Raw genomic sequence first — 24,679 nt, 5'->3', positions numbered from 1 at the left:
CAGAAGTCAGTGCAGAACAGGTTTCCAAAATCGCCCCGTGTTCTTGAATATTTCATACTCATGTCCACCGGTGTGTGGATCCTGTGCATGGACAGACCCACGCAGTGTCTCTGTGCTGTCACGTAGAGACGGACAAAGACGTACACACACACAAGCCTGTTATGTATTACCTGGAGAGTAACACCTCGAAATCTTTATCTTTCACTTCACAGGGACCCGTTTTTGCTCCAATAGGAGGTGGATTTGTTCATTGTGACTGTGTGAACAGATTTGTGTCTTAAACACGTGAGAAATAAACGCGGCGCACACGCAGCAATCAGGCAACTAACAACTTTTATTCCCCAAAATAGCAAAGTGCTTTTACACACTGATTTTTGTCTGAGCTCAGACAAAATGGACAATGTAATCAGTGAGCCTCCGAGGCCCTGGTTGGTAGATTTTTGCTTCCTTTGCACTCAGTCAGAGTCAGAGTCAGTCAAACTACTCCCTTGTTTCGACACTGCTTGTTGTAGCTTTATATTTACAGACACATAAATAATAATTCTATACATCTATAGACATCTATACAAATGTCAAATTGTTTCTTCAAAGAACAAGTCGATCTAATGATCGATATCACACAGAGTTTTCATTAAAACCAACAGAGCACTGTTTCAGAAAGAATATTTATTATACATATACGAAAATTCTTGACATATAGATATGATTCCTTTATATCGTTTCCTATAAATACAATGCATATTACAGTGTTTCTTCATATCAAGGCCAAAGATGGATTTACAAATGAAACAAGAAAAGAAATTTATGGAATTAAGTCATCCTAAAAACGGGGGGAGGGGGGAGTGGCATTACAAAGATGTGGCATGGTCTTGTGTTAATCCAGCATCCTTTGCCATGCTGTAGAAATGCCCTTGTTTTTCAAGCAGCTTGCTCGGAGAATCAAACTCCACAATTTTACCAGCGTGAAGCACCATTATCCTGTGGAGGAAAAGAGAAGCGGTTACCTACTGTGCAGTCTCCATACGGGGCTGCAACAGGAACAAGAATAAACTTCTTCTTAAATGTCAAGGAGATTCTGTGCATATTTGCGCTGTCGATTTTAATGTAACGTGAAATCAGGGGCTCCCAGTGTTAGCGAAAGAGTAAAAGTCTAATGTGAACATAAGTAGTTTATTTATTTATTTTGTGCGTATGAAAGGTTCCCCACAGTTTAACATCAGTTCTAGTCTGTTGTTCACTTTTATAATGTGCTGTCTTGTTTAGGGTTAAATATAAAATTCACATTTTTAAAAACAAATCTATATAATACAGTGAATAAATTCATACGCCCTGGCTCCTAGTATGTAATACTCCTTGGCCATCCAGGTGAAGTCCCTGGAGACTTTGAAGTCTCGTGGCTCTTTTCATGCTTGATTCTATTCACAGATGTGGCTAGGCTGAGGCTCACTTGAACCCCACAGCTGCGAGCATCGAGCTTCTTTTAGAACACAGGATGCTGCTTAAGTGCTGGAGCACATGAAACCTAAAAACCTCACACTGAATCCAAACAGCCTGTTGTTTGAAAGGAATAATTTATGCAGTTTCTTAATGAGACTAAAGTAAAATCAAAGTCGGTCTAGTGGCAACACCTACAATGATGAAATGCTTCAGAAATGGACTTTGAGTTTAGTAGTTTTTTTTGTTGCTGTTGTTGAATATGTTTTGTCTAGACTAGGCTGCAATAACATGAGGGGTAAGATGACATTTATGCATGCAGGCAACAAAATAAATTTGATGTGCGGCCTCGGTCACTTGTGAAAACAAAGCAAAGAGGAGCGCAGACGACAGGAAGATTGCCACTGACGGGACTGAAATGATTGTTTAGATGCATCATAAGTTTTGCGTTTTCAGGAACACTGACTCACCTGGAGCTGTCCATGATAGTGTGCAGGCGGTGGGCGATGGTCAGGACGGTGCAGTGTGAAAACTCTTTGCGGATGGTGTTTTGAATCAGGTCGTCTGTCTCCAGGTCAACAGCTGCCGTGGCCTCGTCCAGAATCAAGATGCGGGACTTTCTGAGCAGAGCTCGAGCCAGACACAGCAGCTGCCTCTGCCCAACGCTGAGAAGAGAGTGACATGCGTTGGGAAACAAAATTAATCAACACGTATTAGTGCTTGCTCGAAATACACGGAATGGTCCTGCACTCATCCAGAAGATTCAGGGTTTGCTGGGGAGCAAGCTGAGGCATGTGGGTGGTGTGCACTGACACTTAGGTTCAGACAGTGCAAATCTGAGGATGCTCAAGATTCCCACAGTGGCAGGTACTAATTAGGCTTTAAGATCTGTCTTAATGTGAATGGATTGAGTGGAATTTGCACAGTTCATTTGATGGAAACTTGACTGCTGAGTGGAAAACACCATTTAGAAATCCCAGTTTAGAATCATTTATAGCTGATGTTTACAAGTTTTATATTAACATTCACAAAAACTGGCATTTGTCCACACTCATTTCTATTTTTAGGGAAAGGAAACTGTTTTGCACTCAGAGCAAAACGTTGCTTTCGCTAGTTCACATTTTTAATCAATTATTTTTACTGCCCACCTGAGATTTTCTCCTCCCTCTGAGACTTCATGCTGTAATCCTTCCTGCAGACCGGCTACGTAGTCCTTGAGATGGGAGAGCTCCAGCACCCTCCAAATGTCCTCGTCACTGAACTTGTCAAACGGATCCAGGTTCATCCTCAGTGTCCCAGAGAACAGAACAGGATCCTGTTGAGACACAGAGTTGAGTAGGTCAGTTTACCAGAGTCTGTTACAGACGTAAAACTGAATGCCTGGCTTTCTCTTCATGTGTTTTGGTGTATACCTGTGGTATGATTGTAATCTGGTTTCTCAAGTCGTGCAGGCCTATCGTGGCGATATCTATGCCGTCAATCAGGATGCGACCTTCAGCAGCTTCAATAATCCTAAACAGGCAATTCGTGAGACTTGATTTCCCAGCTCCTGTGCGGCCCACTATACCAATCTGAATGCAATGAGAGAAAACACAAAAAGGCAAAGCTGAGTGGCTTGTACATATTTTCAAAAGGCTTCACAAATTACACTCACCAACCGTCAGTTTATGGACACAAAAGAAGGGTTGTTATCTTCCCAAAACACAAACTAAAGGAATAATTTGACACTTTTAAACTCCGTGATGGCGAAAGCATTTAAACCAAACAGTATTTGCGTCAAGATTATGTTTTACAGAAACAATCAGAGCTTTTCTCTGGAACTCTATTATTCTCCAGGGGTTGTACTCAGCTCTGCTTTACTGTACAACCTTCTGTTACTGTCAGTCTCACCATAAACCTGTATAGCTTATATTTTATTTTCACATGTTATTATCATTGCACAGAGATAAGAGATAAAATAAAGAAACAAGAGAAAAGAATACCCAAGATTCACCAACAGAAAACAGAAAATCCTGGAAAAAATAAATAGGAGACTTCCCTCAATTACAAAAAGTAAAAGAAAGCAAATGAAAACCTGGCTAGAGTAAACAAAATACCAGCATTGCAATCATCAAAGATAGCAAGCAAGAGAGGGCCCCAAAGGAGAAATACTGATGTGTTTCATTTTCTTTTAGTTGGTTGGTTTCTGCATTCATTAAGAAGCAACAGTATGGACTGCCTTGTTTAGTTTGTGTTTGCACACCAAGGTCATACAGTAGCCATTGTATCAAATCGTTTCACATCTTAGGCAAAAGTGTTTTGTTTGGTTATGAATTCTTTTTCACATACAGCCTCTTGAAACATATCTGATAATTAATCCATCATTAAAACAGCATTTAATTTCCCTTCCATCGACCTGTTGATTAACAGACTAATCACTGCAGCTTTATACACACACAGACGCGCAAACACACAGACCTTCTCAGTGCTGTTGATGTCACATGTGATTCCATGCAGCACCAGGTCTAAACCGGGTCTGTACCGGACTTTGTAGTTCTGAAACTGTAGCCTCCCTTCCTGTGGCCACTTCTCTGGGGGCCGATTGTCAGTTACCCACTTTGCCTAGAGAAACAAAGACAAAATAGATAGATGCGTTGTCAAGATGAATTATGACACGTCTTTATCTTGTTTCAGTGTTCACACCTGTGAGGAGGAGAAAAATGTTGAATTAAAGTAGCAAGGGATAATGAAACATGCTGGGGTAACTCTTCTTATTCACGTTAGTGCCAAAGTTGAATAGAGTAAGGAATCAAAAGAAAAATAAGGTGCATCTTTACTCAGGAAAACAAAGCTGTTCCTGAACTAATTACCTCATTCTCAATTTCGGAGTACTCGCTCACTCTCTCCACGGCTACAATATTGGTCTCCAGCTCTGAGGTCATCCTCACCAGCCAGTTAAGGGTCTGGGTCACCTGCACCAATCAAGCCCAGACAAGAGAGAAGACTGTATTACCAACTCAAAGAGTCATAATAATCATTACGTGAATAACTGGCATTAATCATTATCTACAGTCTGTGTGTGTCTGAAACTGACATTAAGGGCGTAGGATATCGACACGCCGACAAGGCCGCTGTTCAGAGTGTTTCTTGATATGACAGCTAACAGAGCAGAAAAAAACACCACCAAGTTTCCAAGGAACTCCAGGCGGATGGCCAGCCATCTGTGGAGAAAACACACACACATATGGAAGAGTGCCATGTTTTATCATCACATTAGGAGAATATCATGCTTGGATGTTGTTTTTTGTGTTTTTGCGATGCACTAGATAGTCAATATCTCACCTGTTTGACACTATCCATGGGTACACGCTCTTGAGGTTTTCGTCAATAGTAATTTCGTTGTGCTTAAGAAACCTCTCTTGATGGCCGTAGGCTCTTATCACTGATAGACCTGCCACCGTCTCGCCAAAGTGAGAGTATATTGGCGAGCGAGACACTGAGTCCAGCCGACGCAGTTGTCTTGAAGTGGCTACGTAGAAGCGCTATGTGATGAGAGAGGGAGAAAAAAAAAGAAATCAGTGAAAGTCAGAAATGTAATGTGGATTGTTTTTTTTTTCAGTGGGGTCCCCTTTTTCTCCTTTTATTAATTCTGTTTACCTTAAACAAACCTTTTCCAGCTTACCTGTACAAAGTAGTAGATCAGGCCCAGTGGTAAGATGATAACGGCAAAGAAAGGAGTGGCGAGACAGATGACAAACAGTGTGCCCAGTACACCCAGCAGACACAGGAGCCAGGAACGGAAGGATTGAGGAATTGCTTCATCTACGGTAAAAATGTCCTTCGGGACCAGTGTTGGAAAGTTAGTCTTTAAATAACGTACAACTTATTAACTTATTAAGTAACTTTCAGTGTTTTGAACCGGCCTAGAATAGTTAAAAAAGAAAAAGCATGGAGAGATTCATGATTTTCTTATTAACGCTTGCTGAAATGTGAGTTTTCCTGCAAGACGAGGAACTTGAGCACATCTGAGAGAACATTTGGGAAATAAAGAGTTCACACTAAGAATGGACATCAAGCTTAGATGACTTCTTTGAAATTGTGTCTTCTGTACAGGTGTCCTCAATTTTATCCATGTCTATCAGGAGCCAATGAGTGATAATAAACGCCACCAGCACAGAAGCGACATTAACTTTGCTCCTAAAAATGAATGATGTAACTTTGATCCAGCTGAGATTCCAGCTTATACAGACTTGTTCAAGTTAATATTACAATTTCAAGAATATGTAGAGATATATTTTTTTTTTTTTACACCCTCAGCACCAAACGCACATTAAAATTAGACTAACCCAGGGTATGTGTAAAAGAAGCAAAAACGAAGAAAAAAAAAATTACCTTTGCAAAGCGGTTGACCACTCTTCCAATCGGTGTGGTGTCAAAGAAAACCATGGGAACTCGCAGTAAGTTGTTTAGCAACCGTGAGTGCAGGATGCGAGATGCAGAAATCGAAGCATTGGCCAGGCTCAGAGTACCAAGGAACACAAAGAGGCCTGAAAGAAAAGCACCACATTTTTACCACGTAGGAATACACCTACACTGCTCCTCATCAAGAATATACCAAACAGAGGCAAGACTGAATTTGCACATTCACAAATTTCGTTCACCAGAGGGTTGATGAGAAAACTGTGTTTGACCTACTTAAAAACCTGATGCATCAATTAATGGTGGAAAACATTTTTATTAAATGAGGGCACGGTGGTGGTAACAGGGGTGTCCTTTACACTGAAGGGCTTTTATTCTGCTTTAAGTATCTTTTAGATAATCATTAAGAGCTGCTAAAATTGAACACTAAATTAGCTCGGGTATTTTGATGAGGGGATGTGCACAGCATCCTGTCAGGTGTTTCATTCATGCTTCTTCATAACTGAAATCCCAAGGAGGTAATCATCGCTAAAGAGCAATTCAGTTAGTAACTCCAGTTGCTCGTTGAGATAAATTCATGAAATTAAGGCAAGTCTCTGCAACAAATGCTGTCTCACATTAACCCCTCACACGGCTTGTAAGAAACCTGAGCAGGGACACATGGATAAAGCTTGACTCCAACAACTCCAAGCCAGTCCAAATTATGTACAGTGCAGTCTCTTAAGATGTACTCAGATAATGAAAAGTGGCAATGATTTTTAAAAGGAATTAGCTCTGGAAGACAAGGTCTCTATATCTTCACAAGCTAACACTTTAGCATAACAACTGGTCTCCCAATCACAACACAACATAAGAAGCTGCGCTATTTCATCATAATGCCTGTTAGAATGGACACTTTGATCAAAACATCAACATGAAGCTAGACCCCAAGGAAATGTCCCGTGGGTAACAAACCTCAGAAAGTAACAGATGTAGCCACCAACAATATGACAAACTTTAGCTAACACGACAGCAGTGCTCACTTTCAGCTCTCATTCTGATGTTCCCTGAGGTCTTTTGTCTTGTTCACTATTTAGAGAAATATAAAATCACATGGATGTGAACAAGGGGCTCAAAGTTCATTCTGTCTCAGTGGAAAATTATGTTTAAATGGTTTTAAAATTGCTTCTGAATGCCGAAAAAGTAACAGTACCAAAGAAGACAATTTAGGCACAGACATGAACAGATGAAAAAACATGAATAGATAAATTGTGGGCGAAGACAAATCTTTATTTCTTCTCTTTTGTTCCCAAGGAAAGGGGATTAAAGGAATAGTTAAACAATTTTGTAAACCCAGTGGATTTACTTAAAACAACTGTCAATAGCTTGCTGTCAAAAAGGAACTTTTTATTTCCTTTGAAGTGTTGTATGAGGTTCTTATTCAGTGTATTATTGACAGTGGATGGGAGTTGGCACACCCTGAGTTTGGCGAAGCAGAACCAGTACTAAAGTCAACTAAATGAACTTCTGTGGACGAGGTCAGTAGTAAAAAAAAGTATTTTAAACATCAAAGAAGGCCCACCTGAAAAATCAATGTCCATCCTTTAAGTGTATGTTACTACAAATAGTCACACAGACTTGCCCAACAAGGCAATGAACCGTTGGACTTAAATGCGTTCAAAGGTTAGGCTACTTTTTAAGCAGCTACTATATACTCACCAGACACTTTATTAGGTACACCTTGCTAGTAAAATGTTGGACCCCCTTTTGCCTTCAGAACTGCCTCAATTCTTCATGGCATACTTTCAACAAGGTGTTGGAAACATTTCTCAGAGATTATGGTCCATATTGACATGATAGCATCACACAGTTGCTGCAGATTTGTCGACTACACATCTATGATGTTAATAGTCCGGTTCCACCACTTCCCAAAGGTGCTCTATTGGATTGAGATCTGGTGACTGCAGAGGCCATTGGAGTACAGTGAACTCATTGTCATGTTCAAGAAACCAGTTTGAGATGATATGAGCTTTGTGACATGGTGCATTATCTTGCTGGAAGTAACCGTCAGAAGATGGTACACTGTGGTCATAAAGGGATGGACATGGTCAGCAACAATTCTCAGGTAGGCTGTGGCATTTAAACCATGCTCAGCTTGTACTAAGGGGGCCAGAGTGTGCTAAGAAAATATACCCCACACTATTACACCACCAGCATGAACCGTTGATACAAGGCAGGATGGATCCATGCTTTCATGTTGTTTACGCCAAATTCTGACCCTGCCATCCGAACGTCACAGCTGAAATCGAAACTCATCAGACCAGGCAACGTTTTTCCAATCTTCTATTTTCTAATTTTGGTGAGCCTGTAGTTTAAGTTTCCTGTTCTTAGCTGACAGGAGTGGCACCCAGTGTGGTCTTCTGCTGCTGTAGCCCATCTTCTTCAAGGTTTGAGGTGTTATGCATGCAGAGATGGTATTCTGCATTCCTTGGTTGTAACGAGTGGTTATTTGAGTTACTGTTGCTTTTCTATCAACTCCAACCAGTCTGCCCATTCTCCTCTGACCTCTCACATCAACAAGATATTTTCATTCACACAACTGATGCTCACTGGATATTTTCTCTTTTTGGGACCATTCTCTGAAAACCCTAGAGACGGTTGTGTGTGAAAATCCCAGTAGATCAGCAGTTTCTGAAATACTCAGACCAGCCCGTCTGGTACCAACAACCATTGCAATTGAACAGGTGTACCTAGTAAAATGGCAAGTGAGTGTGTGTGTTCCTGATGACCTTTGTCTACGGCAGTACACTGATAGGCTTCAGTATGGAGTGTGTTCCATCCAAACTTCAAAAATAAGCCAAACATCACATGATTTGCTCACTTATTAACATGTATATCTGGTTTAGACATTGCAAAGCCTTTGCTGTAACTCTGCTGATGCCTCGTGCCAGGCAAAGTCTCATGATAAGTTGCAAATAAACCTACATTTTATTCATGTAGTGTTATATGGCCTACTCAAAACCCTTATTATACAACTGCCTCAAGCTGTCTAGCAATGTGAACACTAACAGGCCATGAACATTTCCCGATCCCAAACATCCAGCAGGCATAACACAAACACAACTTCCTAGGTAAACATCCAAAAAGAAACTCTACAACTCCAATTGCCTTTCTTTAAGGTTTTATGGATATACCATGCCCTGGATGACCGAGAATCCTCGAAGACATCCTAGATTAACCCTTTTACCTGGGTAGCCCAGTCTAACTCATTATTATCCACCAAATTATTCTTGTAATGAGAATATGTTAGAGGTACGGAAAGACAGTAGGCCAGCTGCCTATACAGACATAGGGAATAGAAACAAATGAATGAATGAGCGTTCACTTACCTTGAATCAAACCAAGCGCTCCAAACACTCCCACCCTGGTGTCCCTCTTCCAGCCGGGGTACGTCATATTGTAGTACTCCACTGCATCATTGGTCCAGTCACTCAACCACAGGTTTTGACCAATGAATGCACTGTTCTGGATGAAGTACATAACAAAGACCAAAGCAGCATATCCCCAGCCCATGGCTCGCAGGTACTGGATATATACTGAGAACTTCACCTGGAAATCAGAGAGAGAAAACAAATTTGGGAAAAATGTTTTAATTTTATGTCACTTGTGCTGATACAAAATACATTAAGGCAGAACAAATTTTAAATTACCTGTCCTGTCTCCATAGTTTCCTTTTCTATTAGCCTTTGGCCTTTATTGGATTCATCAGAAAATTCCTTTTTTTTTAAAGAACTGTTTTTTCTTAGTCTGACACTATGAATAAGGAGACAAGAGATGGACAAAGAGTATGTAAGTATGGTTGAAATGAATCATGTGGCTTTTTTTTGTTGTTGTATGATACACGATTTTGGCACACTCAAACCTGCTGTTGCGCTGGCTGCGGTGGATACTGCTTTCTCTCTTCAGAGTGGCAGAAACCGTGTCCTCCAATGGACAGTCAGGTTGAGAGTCCTCTATTTCAGGGATGAGCTCTAGGTGTTCAGTATCCTGATGATGATCTGAATTCACAATATACACAATGTTTTTATATTAGAGTGAAGTAGTTGTGTAAATGATTCATAAACAATGAATGAGGACCAGGAATATATGAAATGTATCACTGTACATAAAAACTAAAGAACAGTTTTATATGTAATTACCTGACTCTGAACGGGTCTCATTGCTTTGCTCTTTAGCATATATGTCTAGAAATTCTGAAAAAGCTCCTCTGCTGGCTCGAAGGCTATTATAGGACCCAATCTCAGTAACTCGTCCATCAACCAAGACAACGATTTCATCAACGTAAGGCAGGAAGCTTACTCCGTGAGTCACCAGGATACGTGTCTGCACAGACAAAGACGGACAAGGGCTCAGCTGTGAAATCACGAATCATTTCAAGGAGTACGGCATGCAGACCAGTGGGCCAATGAGAGTGAGATCTTGAAACATATCAATATTTTGTTTTCCATCAGTGCTACAAATGTAACATCTTCAAGTACCATCCTCAATTAAGAGTTCTTTTGAAGTGACATGTTTAATGTGGATCAACATATTACTGTAGCCATAGCACAAACCTTGTCTTTCAGTATCCCCTTGGGTCCAATGACTTTATCAAAGAGATGCTTCCCTACATGAGAGTCCACTGCAGACAAAGGATCATCTAATAGGTAAATATCAGCTTCACTATATGCTGCTCTGGCCAGGCTCACTCTTTGCTTCTGACCCCCTGAGAGGTTGATACCCTGTGGAGTGAGGAGAGTAGAAAAGCAGCACAATATAGTGTTATGTTTAAAAAAAGCAAACCGACATTCTGTTAAAGGTATGAATCAGCCGGATGTTGTGCGTTTTCTTTCATTTTTAAACAAACAAGTGTAATAATGCCTGCACCACCCTTACATTTGCAACAATAATACTGCCTGGAAAATAGATAAATAAAAAAATAAATCTAGAGATAAGGTTCTTTGTTGGGGATTCATTGGCAAGTGTTTTGTGTATTTGGAGAATAAGAAATACACTATGGAAAATTGCCTCATACAAAATCACGTCAAATGAAGCCAATTTATCCATTTAAAGGACCAATGTGTAATATGTAGTGCCATCTAGTGGTGGGATGGCGGAGTGCAAACAACTCAATACTTGTCATCTCAACCGTCAGCCGCAAAAAAAAACTACAGCGGGTGCAAAAAAAAGTGCTAAAACAAACAACACGACAAAAGTGATGTTGTGTCGAGAAACAGTGTTTGGCTCAAATGTTCTGGGCTGCACAACAGAAAGACAAGGGTGCCACAATGTGGACTCTATATAGATACAAAGGGCTAAGTTCAGGGTAACACTTACTTTCTCTCCAATCTCAGTTTGGTCTCCCCCAGGGAGCAGCTCCAGGTCAGGGCCAAGCGCACAGGCCTCAATTACGTCTTGAAATCTCTTTTCCTCATGAGGAGAGCCAAACAAGATATTATTCCTCAGAGTGGCATTTTGGATCCAGGCTTGCTGTGGCACAAAGGCAAGAGAGCCCTAGAGAGAAATACAATGAAAGTCAGATGAAGTGCTGCACCTAAGCAGAGCTTATCCAGCGCCCTGTCATAGGATGTACATAATTTTCACTCAAACCAAACATCACAGGTTAAGAGAATAAAAGAGGCAAGATTGGAAAGCCATGATTATTTGCATTATTCAGGGCGGATTTGCATGCATACTGCAAAGGGCAGTGAAATTAATCGCATCTATTTGAAATGAAAACATTTCTATCACAATATGCCTGAAGTACAAATGTTTCAAAAAGGTCCATGTGGATGGCATAAGAAAAGAAAAGAAAAGAAAAGAAAAGAAAAGAAAAGAAAAGAAAAGAAAAGAAAAGAAAAGAAAAGAAAAGAAAAGAAAAGAAAAGAAAAGGAAAGAAATATATATGAATGAAATATGGCTTCATTCAAGTTTAATAATGTTCACTTCAGTCCACATTTGGAAAATGGCCCCTAAAATATAGAGGGGAATTGGGGATCATGCTTTTCTAGCTTTTGTTTCCTCTTTGTAAGCCCCTTAGTTTTTATTGTATTTTAGCATTTTTTTTTTTTTTTTTTAGAATGTCAAAGGAACATAATTTTGCGCATTTGCATATTCCTTTTGAAACACACTGTTACTGTTAAAGATATCCAGACAGAAATATGGACTCACCAGAATGTTGATAAATCCTTTGGTGCTGTGCATCTCTCCCAGGATGGCTGACATGAGAGAGGATTTCCCTGAGCCAACAGCTCCCACTACTGCCACTAACCGACCAGGCTTAATGTCCAAGGACACACTGGAAAACACACAGAGTATGAATGCAGCCAATGCTGCAAAGTACAGTAAAAAGAACAGATACAAGCTTTGCAGCCATATGTTGCAACAGACATACTTTTTCAGCAGAGGTTCAGAATTTCTCTCCCAAGCAAAGGATCCATCACATATGCTAACAGCAGTGTCTAAAAGATAAAAAAAAAGATGGTCATAGAGAACTGTTACAGTGCACATCAGAGGAAGTAGTTTAAATACTAATGGTGAACTTACTGAAACTGGGGTCTCGGCGCACGACATCGCTCTCAAGGTCTTCACCTGACAGAAACTTCTCCAGGCGCTTCTTAGACACCTGTGTCTAAAAGAAAGGGTCAAAGAAGAGGTTAGTTGATCTTCTATTACATATAGGCTTGGTATGCGTGCATGACTCATGTATTTATTGTTGTTTCCTTACTTGCACCATGGCAGCGATGAGCATGGGCAGCATAGCCAGAGGAAATCGGAGGATGTTGAAGAGAGAGATGGATGTGAAAGCTTTTTCAGCAGTTAACACATTGTCAGGGCTCACGGCCATAAACACTGCAAAACTGGCCAATGAAACCTGCAGAAAAAAACAACAGCGGCGTAAGGAAACAAAAATACCACCCATGACCATCCACTGTCCTAGTCTCTTGGAGACACTCACACACAGGACTCACCAGAGCTGGGGCACAGCTGAAGATGAAGGTAGAGACAGATGACAGGTAAGCAAACTTCTTCATGACCTTCAGCTCTTGCCCCCTAATGCCCTCCACCTGGGACTGGAAGGATGGCTCCCATGCATAAAGCTTCAGAATCTAATGGGAGATGAAAGGCAAAGAGGGAGGTGTGGGGGGTATTGTGGAGCACAAGGAAAAGGAAAGGGTGGAGGACCAGTTAACTTAATGTGGTCAATACCAACACACCACATGTGGTTGTTATAGTTTACTAAATGTCTGTAGGCTAACATTTCAGTGTCTTCCTGGAGCATGAAAGTCTTTCTTGTGAGGAAGTCCTCTTTAAATTCCATGTTCAAAGGAATAAGGGCACTCACCTTGATCCCGTTGAGTATTTCATTCATGATTTTCAGTCTCTTGTCTTTGAACTTCATGTTCTCTATCTGAAAATAATAGTAGGTTAGCAGGGACATGTACCTCACAATTAACCTCATGTTAGAAAAATAACAAAGCAGACAGGATGAGAGGTTAACTGCAGCAGAACAATTTTAAATAAACTTAAATTAAATACAGTCTGTTTCATGGAAAATGCATTTGACATTAAACTAAAACTTGAAAATATAAAAGTCACGCTGCCTTTCACACTTGGTATTGATCTGATGAAAAGGAAGTCTTGAGATAAATACTCGGCCCTTTTGAACCTCATTCATTTCTTCTGCCCAAAGAAGAATCTTGCTTGTTACTGAGGTTTTTGTTTGGAAATGTTTGTGTAGTTTGTTTGCCCTACACAGACGACAGAATGTGCGCTAAAGATCTTTGGGATCATGCAAGGAATTAGCTCAGTGAGCACTCTCCATACTGAAGAGGGATTCCCAGTCCTATGAAAGCAGCAGGAATCCTTCCATGTGGACGTGACTGCAGACATGTTCATACAAACTGAACAGATTTGTCCGCCTGTACCAAATCTCCACTTTTACCATATGCAAAGGTGTTCTGGTGGATTCAATGAAGGCCACTAAATAACAAGGCAGCACATCTGCATGTCTAAACAGAATTTTAGACTGGTATACATTTTTCCGGTCCTTCAATATGCAGTATTTGAGAGTTTGCTCACACTGAAGTGTCAAAAGCTAAGGTTTTCTGTGATTCTGCTGTCATTCCTTCCGCCTCAAGACTGCAGCTGTTTTGCATTTTAGGATTCTGTTCACCATAAGAGTGTTTTTTTGTAGCCTTCATGACAGCTCTAATTGGATTGGCCATTATCCTCTGACCTTTCTCATCAACAGTGCATTTTTTGTCCATGGATCTACTCCTCGCTGGATGAATTTTCTTTTTATGCACCATGCTAAATAACCCCCAGTGACTGTTGGGGTGAATACTGCATGTCAATACTGCATGTCATAACATGTTCAAAGTCATCGGGATGACACATCTTCCCATATGTATGTGTACTGTCAGGACTGGCACACCAGCATATATGTAGTATATGCATTACACTGAATAAGCAGGTGTGCAAGCGTTTATAATAATTAAATGCTCAGTGCATTTTGAATTTCCTTTAAGTATTTAGTCAATACTAAATACTATATTTACATATTGGCCCAGATAAAGACCTACAAAATATTTAATGAAGCACACCTCCTTGTTTTCTTTTGTGTTGGCTTTCTTAGGTTTTTCTTTCATTTTGCTTGCCACGCTTCTGTTTGCAAAAGGTATATAATAACAGGCTGCCTCCACACAACCAAAATAGTTGGAAGTGTAAATAGGATGTGACTTTTTTCTCAGATAGCATTTATGTAAAAATCCAAAAGTGCGCACAGTCACTGGTGTAAATGTCTAAGATGAGCACTGGAGAGTGGCATGTTTCATACTTTAAAAACTTTACATGTGGTATAAAAATGTGGCATAAAAATGTTGGTGTCGATCGCAAAAACTGTACAAATTATGGAATAAATGTCAGTACAGTAAATGTAACAACTAGGCTGTATGTGTGTTCTCTGTGTGTCTGTACCTGGATTTTCCTGGACTTGGTGGCAAGCAGTCCATTGATGGGCACCATCAGCACCATGACTGCCAGCCCAGCCAACACAGAGGGTCCTAACTCTATCCACAGGAAAACAATGGATACGATGATCTGCAGCGGGCAGGACCACACTAGGTGGATGAAGTTGGTCACTTCGTTGAAGCGCTGGGCATCTGCTGACATCAGGTTTACCGTTTCCCCTACTGTTGACTCTTTGCGACTGTCATTAGACACCACCAATGCCTTGGAAAAGGGACAAAGCAGCCACAAGAAAGAGAGAAGGAAAGTGTATAAGAGCAGGGCAGTTCTGTTGGTGCTGCAAGTACTTAAACAAAAAAAAATGAAGACGACTATTTTTTTTATGTTAGCCAAAAAAACAGGTGGCCTCTTGGGTGAACAACAAATCTGGCAAAGACTCAACACAAAGTTATTACTGTGAACACATCATAAATTCGCCATCTTAATATACTATAAAACAAGAAGAAAGGGTATAAAAGTACAGAGCCCAAACAGATGTTATTGAAAAATACAAGTGGTTATCAACAGTGGGTAAAACAAGTACTGAACACCATTTTTCGCAGAAAATATATTTCTGAAGGTGCTGTTAATGTGGAATGTTCTTTAGTTGTCAGTCAACCCAAGTAATCCACACGTGCAAAGAAATCAAACAATAGACAAATTGTAGATAATAGATAATAAATCCCATAGATACTATTGGATTCAACTCAGATGATTGGCTGGGTCATCCTAGCACTCTTATTTTCTTTCTCTCAAACAAAAAGAGTTTCCTTAGCTATATGCTTGAGATCATTGTCTTGCTGTTTCCATCTTAATTGTGGTAGATAGCTTCAGATTTTTAGCAATAATGTCTCAGTCCACTTTTTCCAATCATTCTTCCTTCAGTTATATAAGTTTGCCAGTGCCATATGCTAAAGAACAGCCCACACCGTGACGCTTCCTTCTCTAAGGTGTTTTGGGTTAAATCCAATGCCACACCAAACATGGTGTGTATTATAGCATCCAAGGAGCTCAAATTACGAGCTCTGTCTAGACTATATTCTAGACTGGCTTCAACATGCTTTTTCTTCAGCAATGAAGTTTTCTGTGGTGAGCATGCAAACAGGCCATGACAGTTGAGTGCATTATTTACGGTTTTCTTTGAAACAATTGTAGCTAATTTGAGGTATTTCCTAATCTCTCCACAAGTGGTACTTGACTTTTGTACAATTAGTCTGGTAATTCTTGCCAGAAACCTTGCCAGGAGCATCTTATGGTGAAAATGTGTTCTTTTCACTTCCACTTCCACATTATGCTCATTGGGCCATTCAAATGTATAGAATTACTTCTGTTACCCATGCCATCGTATGTTTTCCAACAACATGATGGCGAAGGTCTTGAGGGAGGTCTTTGCTTTTACCCATCATGAGATGTTTGTTGTGTGACAGCTTGGTAATGAGACACCTTTTTAGGCCATCAGTTGGGAATGATATTAATTTGCACTGACAACAGGCGTGATTGCTTTTTGATTGTTGATAGTTTTCATTCGTTGTCTTGGCTTTCCATGCCTTTTTGCACCCCCCTTTCTGCTTCTGTTTATTACTTTTTCCTGTGACATTTCACATTATTACACATTACACTATGGCCACTATCAGGAAACAGTGGAAAACCTTTGGACCTGGTCTCCCAATCGCCTAGATCCCAAGCTGACTATGTATCTGTGGGATGTATTGCACCAAGCCTGATCCACAGAGGCCCCAACCCACAGGAGATATACACAATATTAGGAAGGTGGCCACAATAATGTGCCTGATCGTTGTATGATTTACATGGCTTTGCATGTGCAGTTTGCAGTGGCTGTTACCAACATCTGGTGGAAATTTCATGTCACTAGCACCTTTACAAATATATTTGCAGATGGTGACATCTACAATACTTTTTTTATGTTACAGTGGTAGAATAGTCACGTAGAATTCATCATGATGTTCAATTTTATAATGTGTGAAGTGAAAGGCAGATTTCTGTGTTCACTCCTGTGTTTACCTTTTTGTACACAGCAGCCATGATGGCAGTGCGGACCTTCATCCCCAGGACAAAGCAGCGCTGGAAGTACTGTTGCAGGAGCAGAGACTGTAGAGCGGCCACCAATAGCAGCAGCACCGCATACATATAGCCTACCCAGGTGTATTGGTCTTTGTCACTAGTGAAGGAGATCATGAGCCTAGGAAAAGTACATGATTGTTTAGTGAGAATCTCAATGCACACCCATATAGCTCCAACATCTAAACACAGCCTTAATGGCTTACCTTCCCTATTCTGTCCCTTCCACTCCCACCATTTTACCTCTCATCCTGAGGTCTGGTGTTATCAGTTGCTGATTAAGCTAATCAATGGGTAGTGAATAGTTAAGCTACAGGCTTGGGGGATTTACAAGGTCAGAGCACGTTGTTTTAAAAACACTCAAGGGAATTTAAATAATCACAGGCTCAAAGGGAAACTGAGGTGTTATCAGACCTCTCCAGATTGCCTTGTAGCCCTGCTTGAGACACGGCTTGAGGCTACATCATTAACCACTAGCACCACAACAAAACTGCGTGGGTGAAGTGGAGCATGTCAGGTAAACATCGTAGATAAATCGTGTCCTCCATAGTGGAGATCAAACAACATGCTCAGTCCTCGTTTCCGTTTCATACTGTGTGTGATCTACTCTTCTCTTCTCTCGGTTCATCCTAATCTTACTATATGAATTAGCTACTCAAGGTTAAAGATTTCACTCTGTGCCGACTGAGCAAAGGCACAAACGGCAGTAAATGATAAAAAAAAAAAACTAAAAAATAGTTTGTTGACATTGATGCACACTGAATTAACATTTTCAGCATTTGACTATTTTCATTTCACAACACAATCACAAGAAAACAATGGAAACAGGAAAAAATGGGGGATCTCATTTAAAACCTGACTCACTTAAGAAGCTGAGGGCTGACAAAGCTCAGTAGGTCCTGCACAAGTTTGAAGAAGGCAGATTCAATCAGAACCCATTTGAAGGTCTTGTAAATGGTTGCAATCAACCATGAATTCGGATGGTCCTCCTCATCCTTTTTTTGGTCCTTTTTCTTCTTTTTACCTTTTTTTTCCCCCTGTTCCTCCTAAAAAGCAAAATACGATTAGAGCACAGTTTTAGGTTGATGGGCGCTGTTCAACAAGAACCAGACGAATTACGAAATAAAAGCAATTTGGATTGCTAGAAAATGAAATCTGTACTGTATATTAATTGTTATGCTTGGCTTAATCTCACCATCATGAGAACGTCCTGACTCACACCTTTCCCGAGACCATTCGAGAGGCCATTTTCTTCCAGAGTTTTCTCTTTGTTTTTGAGCAGTTTCTTTTTGGACTTAATTTGGTGCCGGACTCGAGCTGCAGCCAACTCAGACTCCATGAAGTGCTGGAAATGCTCGTTGATGTAAGTCGTGTTTTCAGACTCATTCAGCTCCCACATGTCTTCCTGAACCAGGGGTTGTTTATAGCCTTTCACCACCATGCTGAGAAAAAAACAAGAAATACTTAAAAGCCACTGTGCAATCAAGTGAGCAATTGCTATGATTTTAACAGCAGCAACGTTGAGTTCACCTGTTAAACCAATTGAAGGTGATCCTGCTCAAAAATGGTGCACCCAATTCTGGATTCTGTGGATGAAACAATAAAAATGTAAAAAAAAAAAAAAAAAAAAAAACGTCTGATGTTTAAAACAAATTGAAGTGATGAATGTATTATAGTTAGTCTAAAAGTACGAATTTCACAGTATAACAAGAAAAACAAAAAGAACTAAATTCCACATCTCAGTTGCTTTTACCTTTTTTACACGTTCCCTAGCTCCTGGAGGGATGTCAGCCACAACAGAGAGAATGAGCGCAATCACTTGTAGACAAAAAGAAATGCAGAAAAGGCAGAAACGAGGCACATCTCTGACCTCTCCCTGGCAACCAAAAACAAAGTACATGTAAGATGCTGAAGAGCGATGGAAGTGTAAATGGTGTTTGCTGCAAAGGATTGAGGTCTGAAACCCTTTATAATAAATGCATTAGCCCTGAATGGCTGTCTTAATTTCTTATCCCCAACAGTATTAAATATCTTACCAGCCTGAGTGCCTCTCTTATGAGGGTCTGGAAAGGAAAGACATTGCATACGACAAGGAGGAGCCAGAAGAGAAAAAGAGTGGCAGAGTCGACGGCCCCTTGTCTCCGCCTCACACCTTCCTGGCACAACAGCAGAAGGATCTAACAAAGAGGATATGTCAGAAAACATGTTATCTTTCCATCTTGTGCACTAAAGCAGATATACAATTAGGAATAACCCGCTTGACTGGACTCACCCATGTGACAGCGTAAAGGACAGGGTTTGCATAGTACACGCCAGCATTTTTCACCGCTGGCGCTTGGTCTTCACTCGGACCATAATCCTCCCCTAATGTGACTGCCAGGGCCGCTATGGAGGCCAGGAGCAACAGAGACACTACAAGCTGAAAGACAAATTGGCAAGCAAATCACATCAAGCACACGCTCTGTGCAAAAATCTGCACAATGTCCTTCGCTGCATTGCAGACAAAGCTAGATGCCTGGGCTTCAGTTTATCAGTTGAGACGGCACAAAAGAGAAGTTCATGTTGACATGAGATCTTTAATCCCTGACGGATGTGTAGGAGAACTGTTGTGTCTAATAGCCAAACATTTTGAGGTAAGAACATTTCATACTCATTCTAGACATATTACAGTATGTAGTTGAACTTTTATGATTAAAAAACCACACGACACACAAACGATTGTTTCTAGCAGAGCATTTTTATGTGTCTGAGGCATGGATTAATGGAGTGTAAAAAGATGTCGAGATCAAGATTGGAAAAGTGTATTTATTAAATTTTGCCGTATGCATTACCTGTTTGCAGAGATAGAGCTTGGACATGTATTTTGTGTTGACTTGTTTCTTCTGACATAGAGGCATCAGGTTGAGAGGGGCAAAGAGCCACAGGAACCCCAGCGGGATCCAAACCAGAACTGTTTGCTCCACACATATTGGGAGGTCAGGGTCTTCTCTAGCCAGATATGAAGCGTTCTGAAATGCACATGCAGACACATAAAACACAAACACAAAATCACACTGCCCTTCTAATCTGAGTGAGAAATACAAATATACGCACATACATCCTCTCACCCATCTCATATTTGAGAACATTAAACCGCAGGGACAGTTTTCCACCTCCATTCATAGACTTAATAAGTGCTGACTCATGTGACTAAATATTAACTTCCTGTCTGTGCGCAGCAGTGTGCATTTTGCACATTTCTTGAGAAAAAGGAAGCATCCAACAGAGTAATCCAACCATTTCAGCCTTACCGGCAGAAAGTTTTGAGGGCTCCTGTGCACCATAAGGGACAAATCTCCAACATGTCAATAATAATCACTTCCCTTCAAAATATACCATTAGACCATTAGTCTAGGGTTAAGATGGTTGTAGAGCTTGGGATAGAAACATTTGATCTAGGGATTGTGCTCAGTCTAAGATTAGAGGAACAACTTGATGTATGATGTATTTGATACCATAATGGAATCCTCTGAATGAAATAGCCATCTTTGGAGTGTTAGTTAGCGAGCTCACAGTGATCACAAACTTTTGCCTCCTTTGCCTTCTTATTTTGACACACTTAATGCCCTGACGGTTTTATCAAACCTTTACATCTGGCGTGTGCTTTAGGTAGAACGTGAAGTGTTCCTTCCCCTCCTTCTTTCTTTCCCACACTAATTATTATTTGATTTTGTTTGGCAGAATGTAGGATATGAGTGGGAGAGATGTGACTGATAAAAAATAATAAAAAGAAAATAGATATATTCAAGACATTGTATTTAAATGCGACCTGTAATGTTCTACGTTTTTTAAAAAATAAAAAGGAAAAAAAAAAGAGAAGAGGAAAATAATCGACAAGCTCGGGTACTAATAGACTGACAGGAATGTGGGGTGAAAGGAGCTGAACAGTGACATCCTTAATGTGTTATAAGAAAGACAGATCCTCATCCAGTAATTGTGGTGTTTCAAAAGCTTTAGAAAAGCCTCAAAAACATTTATTAGCATTTCAAACGCGTGGAGTAATTGCCGTCTGCTCTGCCAACATCGTGTTATTAAAAGAAGTCTTAATACAAGGTCTAAGAGGAATGGAGGGTCTAAAAGTGGATTCCGTGCCGCTGTGTGTATGTGTTCTCGTGCAGCTATCTTTCTGGAGACCGGTCTGAGTTTTACACCGTTTTACACACCGTCAGAGTGAGGACGTCGGTGCGTGTGGGTGTGTTTACATTCTCGGGCTTATGCAATAAGGTGTTTATTTGTGTGGATGTTATAACGTGCAATTATGGGAATGTCCATCCAAAAGGCATTTTAAAAAAAACCTGGACGACTGACAAACTTCGCAGACAATGACGAGAACGCTTTGTGAGCTAAGAAGATTCTTCACTACATTTCTACCAATAATCATCCAGTTCTTTAAAGAAAGTATCAACAATTCTGCATGTAAATTGTCAAAAATAAATAAAAGATAAACAAATTAAAAAAAAACATAAACTCCCAGAGGCATTCACTTTTTTTTTCACAGCATAAAAAAATTGTTCAATAACATCACCATTTTTTATTTTATTTAGAAATGGTGGAGACTTAAACATGTCAAGATTGACTGAACAATGCTATAAGATGGTCATGCAAAACGTTTAGAGCTCTTAAAGCGTTATAGATTGAAACATTTGCACACTCTCTCACTTCCCAGTTTGTACTCTGATTGTCCCTGTTCCTTTATTTCAGAAACTTTTCCTTAAAATGGATGGGATCAAGCTCTCCCCAAACGTGCCCACTTTGAAAGTTAAGTTGCTGTCATGAACAGTCCTAATACACAGCCATGCCCACCCATTCATCTGTTCCCTTTTTTTTCTCTTCTCTTTTTGACACTTGTTGGTTGGAAGATGGTCTTGAAAAGAAAATGTATTGTTGAATCAATGCTTTATGGTTTTACCCCAAAGTGATTGTTCAAATGTTGCAGTGGTATGTTTAAATGTCATCTTTCTGAAATGTCTTAAGGCTCTTGTTTGCATTTGCTTCTCAAGTTAAGATTTCATGGAAAAAAATGCATCACTGGTGACAATGTTGTGTTTGCACAGTTTGAATGTATCAGTACGGTTTTAGTACACTTTTATAAAGACTTTTACTTTAGCACAATTACAGATGTCATCAAAATTCAGTCTCTTCTCGTTTTTTCTCTCTTTGATTTCATACTTGCTTTGGCGATGTGAGCATCTATCACCCAGACCAATAAAGGCTCAGACTAAGCACATAAGTGAACCTTGTGTTGGGATCTTTGTCAAATTATTTCAAAAAGGTGAAGACTAACCAAAAACCTAATAAAGGTTGTTTTGTTTTTTTTTTGTTTTTTTGTTTTTTTAAAAAAAGGAATCATTAAACGCATGTAAAATTTACTTAGTATTATTATTGAGAGTAACTTGATTACTGTAACTAAACAGAACTAAACTCAAATATGTAATGGAGTAGCAGTTGCTTACTGTAATGTCGTAAGACTTACTTAATATCTTCAAAAATGTTAGGTTTAGTAGCAAGTATATTGTACTTGATACTGGTGGGTGAATTACTTGATATTACATCAGTAAAATTTACTTACTTAGTGCGAGTGCAAATAGTTACGAAGGTTTTATTAAGTAAATCTCACAAGTTATTTTCTTTCAGCGTATGCCAACAGTGCTGATGTGCCGAGTCACTGCTGCTTACTCACATGCTCACTGTGTACACAGGTGAAAGCATAAGTTGTTTCAACTTTATAACGGAATCAAAATAATTTTATTGGTTGAACTTCTTTATTACAAAATTACTTTCTTAGTCATCTTCCTCATAAATAACCTTCAAAGTTAAAACATATATGTAAGGATTGGCATAACATCAAAAAGCTGAACACAATCAAGCGTATTATGTTCACTGTCTTTGAATCAGTTTAAATTTATTGCAAACTTAGTAAAGTGCTGTATCGACCCCTCTCATATCTAAGAATTCACTGTGTAAATTACTGATCATGGATGAAACGTTCTTTGTTTTTCATCTTCAGAGCCCAAAAACAGTGGAGGCCACAATGAGGCCGTTTCCCCACAATCCTTCTTTGTCCCCTAATTTGTGCTCAACTCACCCAGAAGACGGACCCGCAGTACTCGTCCAGAGCAGCGGCACACATGGTGAACACCGTTGGCCTCAGTAGCCCTCAGTTAACTAGACAGCCAGACGCCTCCCGTCCTCTTCTCTGCCACTGCTGAGGTCGAGTCAGACCCTGCTACTCTCTCCTCTGTACTCCCACACTCCAGAGACAATTGCAGGATATGACCATGAGGGACTTTGATCCATGAGTCTTTTAAGCTGAAAGAAGAACTTGCCCCCTCCCTGTACAGAGAAAAGACATCGAGGATGTAGCGGATTAAAGTAGTGCGCAGAAGAGGTAATGCCCCACTTGAGACTTGATTTTTATCTTTACAGACTGATGATCTCAGGGTCTGCCTTCCAGCACTCCTTGTTGACCGGTCAGACAAAAAGCACATGTGCAGTCCAGCTGTAGGGTAATCAAGAAAAGCCCAACAGATGAGGTGAAAATCACTGACTAAATCCTGCTCTGCACCAGCGCTTCTGACACTCCTCTGTGTCTAAAGTTCACCACTTCATACAGATGAAAGAAAACGAGAGACAGAAGGCTTTGCGTAACTATTACTCTGCAGTTTTTCCCCCCGTGTTTGGGGGACAGCCCACCAAGAGAGGGGATGTGTTTAAGGAAGGGGGTGGTCTCATTAGACCTCTTTTCCTGTTGTTTCTCACTCGCTCTACACGGTCTCACTCGCTCTGGAATGAGATCCGTTATTGGGAGTCGAGTCAGTCAGATTCAGCTCTTAACCTGATTACTTTCATGCAGTGTTTTAACGCAGAAATGGAAGGTCAAAGCTGCTGGAGACTTACCCCAAACAGAAGCAAACAGCGAAAAGTGACATTTAGTGGTAGGAATAATGGTGGTGTTGTTCAACTTCTCCTTCTCTTACTTTCTGTTTCCTGTTCTGATCAGGAGTAGGGCTGGACTCGACAACCAAAACACTCGCGTATAACAGAGACTGAATACAGATTAACTTAGTCTGTCCTCTCTATATTCAGACAAAGGGTAAAGTCCTGGAGCAACTACGCTGCTGTAGTGCTGCTGCACAACAACAGTTTCCTTTCTTTTGGTGCTCTGTTGATGGTCTATTTTTTCCACCAAAAGACACTTGTTCAAAACAGGATTCGCATTGTACACCAATCAGACACAACATTATGACCACTTTTCCGAAACGTAGGTCTCCCTTGTGCTTCCAAAACAGTTGTAACTCATCGGAGAATGGATGTGGGTCTTCTGAGAGTGTCCTGAGGCGTCTGGCTACAGAATACTGTTGAGCGGTGGCATTTGGGTCCTGTGGGTTGAGGGGAGGGGTCTCTGTGGATCATCTCACAGATACTTGATCGGTTTGGGATCTACTGAATTTGGAGGCCAGGTCAACACCTTGTGCTTTTTGAGTTGTTCCTAAAACATTTTTGTGTTTGTGTCAGGCTGCATCCTGCTGGGGATGGCTGCTGCCATCAAGGAGTGTCATTGCTATGGGGTGGGGGTGCATGGTCTGGTCTAGGTGGGTGGTATATGTCTAAGTAACATCCACATCCACATCCAGGTCCAAAAGTTTCCCAGCAGAACATTGTATTGTCACAAGGTGGTCAATGTTATTCACGTCTCCTGTCA

At 40.4% G+C, this 24,679-nt stretch overlaps 1 protein-coding gene across 1 annotated transcript; it reads right to left on the bottom strand.

Annotated features, from left to right (window-relative positions):
- Positions 1–646: 646 nt before the first annotated feature.
- abcc2 (ATP-binding cassette, sub-family C (CFTR/MRP), member 2) lies at positions 647–23,621 on the bottom strand. The gene is made up of 32 exons (XM_047603494.1): positions 23,063–23,621; positions 19,770–19,946; positions 19,211–19,357; positions 18,975–19,115; positions 18,692–18,814; positions 18,469–18,524; positions 18,134–18,380; positions 17,803–17,984; positions 16,882–17,059; positions 14,830–15,084; positions 13,196–13,261; positions 12,822–12,959; positions 12,578–12,724; positions 12,397–12,481; positions 12,245–12,311; positions 12,022–12,148; positions 11,188–11,364; positions 10,425–10,592; positions 10,011–10,194; positions 9,734–9,869; positions 9,522–9,624; positions 9,201–9,420; positions 5,806–5,960; positions 5,096–5,251; positions 4,756–4,955; positions 4,508–4,634; positions 4,284–4,385; positions 3,892–4,035; positions 2,847–3,005; positions 2,583–2,749; positions 1,905–2,099; positions 647–978 (listed from the first exon to the last, which is right to left on the bottom strand). The coding sequence occupies exons 1-32, from the start codon at positions 23,105–23,107 to the stop codon at positions 849–851; spliced, it is 4,704 nt and encodes a 1,567-aa protein (XP_047459450.1). The 5' UTR covers positions 23,108–23,621; the 3' UTR covers positions 647–848.
- Positions 23,622–24,679: the final 1,058 nt, after the last annotated feature.

This window comes from Mugil cephalus, chromosome 13 (genome assembly GCF_022458985.1).
Source record: "Mugil cephalus isolate CIBA_MC_2020 chromosome 13, CIBA_Mcephalus_1.1, whole genome shotgun sequence".
NCBI classification, from domain to species: Eukaryota; Metazoa; Chordata; class Actinopteri; order Mugiliformes; family Mugilidae; genus Mugil; species Mugil cephalus.
Note: the sequence above shows the minus strand (reverse complement) of the source record. Positions and strands in the feature narration are given on the sequence as shown.

Excerpts from the sequence above, each read along its gene's own strand:
- abcc2 (XM_047603494.1), bottom strand. The coding sequence starts at position 23,107 with ATGTGTGCCGCTGCTCTGGACGAGTACTGCGGGTCCGTCTTCTGG. Across the intron at positions 19,116-19,210 it reads TCCTTTACGCTGTCACATGG|ATCCTTCTGCTGTTGTGCCA; the intron begins GTGAGTCCAGTC and ends CCTCTTTGTTAG. Across the intron at positions 9,870-10,010 it reads TGAGACCCGTTCAGAGTCAG|ATCATCATCAGGATACTGAA; the intron begins GTAATTACATAT and ends TTGTGAATTCAG.